Below are 8,535 nucleotides of genomic sequence, written 5' to 3'. Positions count from 1 at the left end.
TATACACACACACACACACACACACACATATATATATATATATATACAGATACATATATGAAATTGTGAAATTGTTAGTCGCTCAGTGGTATCTGACTCTTTGTGACCCCATGGACTGTAGCTCACTATTCTCCTCTGTTCATGGGATTTCCCAGGCAAGAATACTGGAGTGGGTTGCCATTTCCTTCTCGAGGGGATCTTCCTGACCCAGGGATTGAACCTTGGTCTCCTTTTTTGAAGGAGGTTTCTCTTATATATTATTTATATATAATTCATTTATATACATATAGTCAATTACCCATTGCATATTCTTGCCTCCTTTGTTGTATATCAATGATCCGCATATGATCTATGCTACAGAATGTCCATGCACACACAAAAATGTATATTCTGCCACTTACAAATGGAATATTCTACATATATCTATTAACTATTATTTTGCCTCATTCTACAAACACAAGTCCAAGGTAGAGGGCACAACCACAGAAAAGAAGGTGTCCCACTGATGAGTTTTCTCAAGGCTCCCTTCATGTCCCTGTTTCTCAGACTGTAGATAAAAGGGTTCATCATCTGAGAAACCACAATGTACATAACTGAAGCCACTGCAGTCTTCCTGGATGAGCCAGTCAGTATAGAACTTATATAAACTCCAAAACCTGTCCCATAGAATAAGGAAACAACTGACAAATGAGATCCACAGGTGGAGAAAGCTTTCAGCTTTGCACCCGCTGATGGCATTCTCAAAACAGAGGAGACAATTCGAGTATAAGAGAAAAAGATCCCAGAGAGAGGAACGACACCAAATATGCTACCCACCAAATATAACAAAAGGTCATTGATGTGCGTATTAGAACATGTTAGCTTGACAACCTGAGCAAGTTCACAGAAAAAGTGAGGGATTTCCAGGTCCTTGCAAAAAGAGAGCTGCAATGCTGTTAGACTGAGGAGCAGAGCATTCAGAATGCTTAGCAACAGTGAGAATATAATCAGCAGGCCACAGTTTTGCGGATTCATGATAATTGAGTATCTTAAGGGGTGACAAATGGCCACATAGCGGTCATAAGCCATGACAGTAAGGAGAAAATTTTCCAGAAAGGCAAAAACCATGACGAAGCACATCTGGGTGAGGCAGCCTGAATATGTGATGCTCTGAGTTTGTGCTTGGATGTTGACCAGCATTTTGGGGATCGTGGTTGTGCTCATGCAGATGTCAGTAAAGGACAGGTTGGAGAGGAAGAAGTACATGGGGGTGTGGAGGTGGGGGTCACAGCTGACAGCCAGGATGATGAGCAGGTTTCCCAGGAGACTGATCAGGTACATGGACAGGAACAGGAAGAAGATGTGGAGCTGTAGTTCTGGATCATCTGTCAATCCCAGGAGATAAAAATTGGAAACATCTGTTTGATTTCTGGCTTCCATATTGTTGATGAATCTGAAGGAAAAATAGAGTGAAAGCAAAATAAAATGAAGGGTCCCCAGGTGAGCAGCAGCAGCCCTTGGGAACTGATTAGAACTGGAAACTCTTGGTATCACTGTAGCTTTACTGCTGATAAACTCTAGGGGCAAGGGCCAGAAATTCAAATCTCAACAAACCCACCAGATGAATTTGATATATGATAAAGTTTGAAAAAATTGTGCTTAAATATTGAATATAAAGACATAAACTTCTATGTATATTGTAAACCCAAGAGAGCATTTAAGTATTTCCCTTTGCTAATTTTTTCCTCGATCATCACATTTCACACTTTGTTGGCTCTTATTTTTATTGATCACCAGCACTTTTTCACACCTTGTGCCAAGTGCTGAGACTGAAATAAAGAATAAAATGTGACATTTCCTTCAGAATTATTCATTGCTTCAAACAAGCAGAAAGATGAGAATGCATTTATTTAATCTGTCTTGTGGAGTGTGGTGCCCCAAACTTGACATACCTCAAAATAACTTGAGAGGCTTATCAGACTATAGATAAGTTATCAGATCTAAGTTACATATATCATATCTGAGTTATAATATATCTCTATTCATCCAGGGAACACTTAGGTAAGGTGAGGTTACATCAAGGTCATGAAATACACAGTGGATAGAAAATATTAAGTCTGAGCTCAGATCCTCTCACCACTGAGTTGACTCTGGATAGTACAGAATTAGCATTCCAAAACCAACACTCAGATTTTATAATTTTCCTTTAACAGTTTAATATTTTCATCTTGAAAATGCGCCAGATCTTTTCTCCTGCCTACAACATATGTTCATCTCTCCCCATGAAGTGTTGTGCAGCAGGTCATGGCATCTATACAAGTATATGCTCTGCACCTGAGCAAAGACTAGAAATGACATATATCCTCACCCATAACAATCTTTTACTTGATCTTTTCATAAAACCAGCTCTTTATTTTTGGTAGTTTATAAAGGTCAAAAGTAAGATTCACTTACAATAGTAACAAAATGGAATACTTTTAGAAAAGATGTTGATTATGTTTGAATTTGACATTTCATTATATCAATTTTCACTTTAAAAAAGAAAATATCATGTAAATTCCTTCATGATATGCAAATCATTCGCATTAGCAATTAATTCTAAGAGAAGCTGGACAAATATCACATTCTTTGTTTCATCCTAGGGGAATTTCTTCCCCTAAGATGATGGGTGAGATATCATTAAAACAAAATAGCTAGATGAGAGAGAATTAAATTCATAAGCTTCAAAAAATAGATTAAAATAGCAAAAATGTGGGCTTCCCAGTTGGCTCAGTGGTTAAGAATCTGCCTGCTGAAACAAGAGCTGTAGGAGACACGGGTTCTATCTCTGGATTGGGAAGATCCCTTGGAAGAGGAAATGGCAACACTCCAATATTCTTGCCTGGGAATTCCCATGGACAGAGGAGCCTGGTGGGCTTCAGTGAATGGGAGTCACAAAGAGTCAGACACGACTGAAGAGCCTGAGCATGCCTGCAGAGCAACAAGTTTTGGTCCTTAGAAGACAGAAAACTACAAGATAAGACAGACATATGACACTTCAAAAATATTCAGGCATTGAGACTTCCCTAGTGATCCACCTCGTAATGTAGGGGACGTGGGTTCCATCCCTGGTCTGGGAACTAAGATACATCATGCCATGCGGCAACTAAGCCTGTGCACTCTAACTCCTGAGCCGACCTCCTCCAGAGCCTCCTGCTGCAACAAGCAAAGCTTGTGTACCACAGGGAGAAGCCCACATGCCACAACTAGCAGCAAAGAGTCCTGCACTGCAGCAAAGACTCGGTGCAGGCAAAATAAAAATTGTATAGCTGAGCACCAAAGAATTGATGCCTTCAAACTGTGGGCCTGGATAAGACTCTTGAGAGTCCCTTGGACAGCAGGGAGATCAAACCAGTGAGTCCTAAAGAAAATCAACCCTGAATATTCATTGAAAGTTCTCATGCTGAAGCTGAAGCTCCAATACTTTGGCCATCTGAAGGAGTCAACTGGCTGGAAAAGACCCTCATGCTGGGAAAGATTGAGGGCAAAAGGAGAAGAGGGTGGCAGAGGATGAGATGGTTAGACAGCATCACTGACTCAACGGGCACGAGCAAATTCCAGGAGATAGTGAAGGACAGGGAAGCCTGGAGTGCTGCACTCCATGGGGTCACAAAGAGTTGGATATGACTGGGTGACTGAACAACAACATATATATTCAGGCATCCTATAGGACTATAAAGCAATAGTCCTCCTCAGCTGGGGGAGACAGAAGTGGCTAGGTCAGTCCTTATTAGCTGGTATATTATTTAGACTCAAACACTTAATCCAGGACCAGCACTTTTCTTTCAGAATTCAAAAATTGTTCAACTGTGTAAGAAACTTCAAAGTCCTTATTTGTTTAATGGGAGCTATTATAAAATATTATGGAATATTGAAATGATGAGAAATGAATAAAGAGACATCAGCATAGTACTCAGCATATGAGACCCTTGTACTCACCTATCCTATTTTAAAATTTTCTTCATGAACAAAGGCACCTGTCTCATTACACTCCTCAGAAGGAAGCAGTGATCATATTGAAAGAAGACAATAGAAAGGGGGAATGAATATTCCTCCATGGCAACTGAAAATTTCAGGGAGGTGTTATGGGCTTAAACTCCAGTTAGAAATCATCATCACATAGAAAAAATATGAAGGAAACTTTGATGATATCCATGTTCATTGGCCATGGACACATGATGAAATAGATAGAAATTAAAATGAAATAAATGATAAAATAAACCAGATACACACATCAGTACCAATTATGAAAACGGTAAGATAAATCTTTTGAATGACAAGGTCTACAACATTAGAAAATGTAAAATATATATTGAACACTTATAAGTAATAATCCACAACAAATATAAACCTGGAGGATTATTCAAGCAAAGAAATACAGAAATAAGTGCAAGCAGCATTCCCATCTTGTGAAAAGTATCAAATTCACACACATCACAGTCCTCATTCTAGGTGTTTTATTGCAATAAATAACACAGATGTATATGGAGTCCCCACAGCATGTGTTGGCAAATCTTGATGCTTTTCCTTCCTCAAGAGAACCACTAAATGAATTACATATACATTATTCTTCAACAATTTTTATTATAAGAAGAGTTATTGTTTCAAGGACAATTGCATTGTACTGCATTTTGAAGTTTTATGTAGTTGAAGTAAAGTGAAGTGACGTCGCTCAGTCGTGTCTGACTCCTTGCAACCCCATGGACTGTAGCCTAACATGATCCTCCATCTATGGGATTTTCCAGGCAAGAGTACTGGAGTGGGTCGCCATTTCCTCCTCCAGGGGATCTCCCTGACCCAGGGATTGAACCCGGGTCTCCCGCATTGTAGGCAGACGCTTTACCATCTGAGCCATCAGGGAAGTCCATTAATATAGTTAGGACCACATGGTATACGTCATTTACAATTGGCGTTCTTGTGTAATTTATCTCCTCTTTATTGTTATATTTTTAATCCCTATTCATTAATTTTAATTACCAGAGAGTATTCCACTATATTGTTGTGTGTGTGCCCAGTCATGCAGTTGGGGCCAACTCTTTGAAACCCCATGGACTGTAGCCCATCAGGCTCCTGTGTCCATGGAATTTTTCAGGCAAGAATATTGGAGTGGGTTGCCATTTCCTCCTCCAGGGGATCTTCTTGACCCAAGGGTCGAGCCCACGTCTCTGTGTCTCCCACACTGGCAGGCAGATTCTTTACCACCGAGCCACCTGGGAAACCTCACTATGCTGTTGAGCTTCATCACTCAGTCGTGTCCGACTCTTTGCAACCCCATGGACTGTAGCCCACCAGACTGCTCTGTCCATGGGGATTCTCCAAGCAAGACTACTGGAGTGGGTTGCCACGCCCTCCTCCAGGGGATCTTCCCAGCCAGGGATCAAACCTCCCATGCTGCAGGCAGATTTTAACACTATATTATTACATCATCCTTTACTTCTCTGCTTCCTAACTGATGGGTGTTATGGTTAATGCGCTTGTCTTACATATGTTTGTGAACACACGCACAATATAAAACAATGCAAGGGGGAACACTATCACGTGCAAGATGATTTTGACTCTCAGGAGGAGGGAATAAGATCTGTGGGGGATACAAACTGGATGCCTTTTGTATGTGTATTATTTTCTTACATTATATTTACAGATCTGAAGTTGGGAACAGAATGTCACCATTTTAAATTTTCAAATGAGTTTAAGGATGGTTTTATTTTTTAAAAGGTATTATACTATCTTTGCTGTTCATGTGTTAAATTCTTGTAAATTTTATAGATAGAGGTGTGCTAGGAGGACAGCCAGCTAAGGCTCTGCATGTCTCTACTTACCCCAGGGTCTTCACAGCCCAAGTACAGCAATAAGGCAAACGAACTTCTGTGCAGTGGTATTTGAAGAACCAGAAAGGGAAATAAAGGGAAAACTGACCAAATCTCTTCCCCACAACCACCACAGTATTCAAGCAAACGTCAGAAAGTTTTCTGAGGCATCAGGTTTGAGAAAGGGCATATTTCTGCTTAGGAGAATAAAGAGTGGATAAAGAGTTCTTCCATTTTTAGAGGAAATAGAAGACCAGCAGATTGAGAACTGGGTGAGCATTGGTACAAACTTATCAGCAAAAAGACAGGTTGTCTGGAATCTCATAGGACACTTCATTCTGATCATTACATGCTTGAACTCTCCTCATCGTGTCCCTTAGATAAATTTTTAGTAAAACATTTTTTCCTGCTACAAAAAAAAAAAAAAAAAAAAAAAAAATCCCCAAATCATTAACTAAGGGACTTTACCTGACTGGCATCAGTGTGTAATGATGCTTGACATGACACTTGGATATTGGAGACAGATCTGTCCTCAGAAAGGGCAGACACAGCATGTGAGACCATGGACTCCTGGTCAAGAAGGATCACCTCTGAAAGGTGGTTCAGGTGTGCCTTTCCTAGGAAGGCAAGGGCTGTTTCATATCACAGGCTGGCGGCTAACCATAGCTATACCCCTGGGGATCAATAACCGGTGTTCCTCATTAGACAAATATTTTTTATGCCATTCTGATCCCTGGGCTGTGCAAATCCTTAAAGACCACAGCAGTACAAGAGAGAATTTCATGATGGATAATCCTTGACCTTCTTAGACCAAGTGTATGCCATGTATTCTATCCACCCATTCATATACACCTGCATTTCACATATAAACATTCCTTTTCTAATTAATTCCAGGCTTCCTTCCTATTGTTTGTGGGGTGGGGCACAGAATTTTATTTTATTTATTTATTTTTTCATGGAAAGGCGTTATATTTTAAATATAGCAATATGTGCATGTCAATCCCCAACTCCCAATCTATTCCTTATTAATGTTACATACAAAGGCATCTCTGTTTATTTTATAAAATCAGAAAGCCTGATTCCAATTTTAAGTGTGGAAACCTATTTTGCATATTGGCCAAATAATATATTTATAAACATAGTTAAGATATCAGAGATCAAATTGCCAGCATTCGGTGGATTATAGAGAAAGCAAAGGAATTTCAGAAAAAAATCTACTCTGTTTCATCGACTACGATGCAGGAGACACGGGTTTGATCCCTGATCCAAGAAGATTCCACATGCTGCGGAACAACGAAGCCCATGCACTACAACTGCTTAGCCTGTGATATACAGCTTGGAAGCCACAAGAATTGAGCCCAAGTGCTGCAGCTACTGAAGCCTGCGCGCCACAGAGGCTGTGCTCTGCCTCGACAGAAGCCACTGCAACGAGAAGCCTGGGCAACCAGAGAGTAGTCCCTGCTCACTGCAGAAAAGTGTGTCGGAGAAAACCGACACACATCATCGAAGACCCAGCACCGTCAAAAATAAATGAATACTTTTTTAATGTGCCCTTCTAAAAATATTCCTAAATGTTGATGTTGCTACTGTGATGGTCATGCAGAAGGACCACTCTTCTAAAGCATTGACCATTATGGAGCATGGATAATTAACACATCCACTGGCTTGTACATATCCAGTACTCTTCCTGAGCAGATGGTGACCCAGATCATCATAGTTCTGCTGGGAGTTCAAATCCACGAGTGAATTAAGCCTCTTCCTTGTCAATGGATCCTTAAAAATCTGTTCTTCTAATTTTTATTTTCATTTCTATGTTCTACCATTTGAGTTCTTATCACAAAATCTGTGTTCTAAATTTTCTGATAAACAGTAAAATTACTAAAAACCATAATACTGAAATGGGCTTCCCTGGTAGTTCAGCTGGTAAAGAATCTGCCTGCAATGCAGGAGACTATGGTTCGATTCCTGGGTCGGGAAGATACACTGGTGAAGGGATAGGCTACCCACTCAGCATTCTTGGATTTCCCTTGTGGCTCAGCTGGTAAAGAATTCGCCTGCAGTGCAGGAGACCTGGGTTCGATCCCTGGATTCAATCCCTGGGTTGGGAAGATCCCCTGGAGAAGGGAAAGGCTACCCACTCCAGTGTTCTGGCCTGGAGAACTCCATGGACTATCCATGGGGTCACAAAGAATCAGAAATGACTGAGCGACTTTCACTTCACTTTCACTTTCATAATACTGAAATAATCATTATTATACTATACCACCACCATTAATAACAGAGTTATGGCTACTGCTAGGCAGCTATCTCAGCATCTCCTTATGTTAGCTAATTTCATTCTTCCCACACACCTATAAGATGGGCACTTTTCTCATGCCCCACTTTACCATAATTTCACTTAGGTATAAGGTAAGTTTAAGCTGTACATACATGGATTCATGCTTTTGTAAGAGGTGGTGAAGGGATTTGAACTCAGGCTTCCAGACTTTAGAGTTGACGTCATGCCACCATGTAATACGACCCCAGAGTAGAAAAGGACTATGTGACTTGAAGAGTCAATCAGATTCCATCACTTACCTTTTGAAAACTTCCAGTGGAATAAAGTCCCAAATAGTTTTTCTAATTTTCAAAATCTCATCTCTGACCACAAAGATGTTGAGTTATTGAGCTGAAAGCATCCAACAGGATTCACTCAGGACCTGAGGTCAAG

The 8,535-nt window shown here is 40.4% G+C and overlaps 1 protein-coding gene and 1 non-coding gene across 2 annotated transcripts; both read right to left on the bottom strand.

Moving 5' to 3' along the window:
* Window positions 1-426: 426 nt before the first annotated feature.
* On the bottom strand, window positions 427-1,419 carry LOC136156339 (olfactory receptor 7G2-like). The gene has a single exon (XM_065919027.1). It carries the CDS (start codon window positions 1,417-1,419, stop codon window positions 427-429), a length of 993 nt encoding a protein of 330 aa, XP_065775099.1.
* Window positions 1,420-4,806: 3,387 nt separating this feature from the next.
* Window positions 4,807-4,879, bottom strand: TRNAC-ACA (transfer RNA cysteine (anticodon ACA)). Its single transcript has one exon. It is a non-coding gene; the product is annotated as a tRNA-Cys (tRNA).
* Window positions 4,880-8,535: the final 3,656 nt, after the last annotated feature.

The sequence above is a fragment of the Muntiacus reevesi genome, chromosome 1 (assembly GCF_963930625.1).
Source record: "Muntiacus reevesi chromosome 1, mMunRee1.1, whole genome shotgun sequence".
Taxonomy (NCBI): domain Eukaryota; kingdom Metazoa; phylum Chordata; class Mammalia; order Artiodactyla; family Cervidae; genus Muntiacus; species Muntiacus reevesi.
Note: the sequence above shows the minus strand (reverse complement) of the source record. Positions and strands in the feature narration are given on the sequence as shown.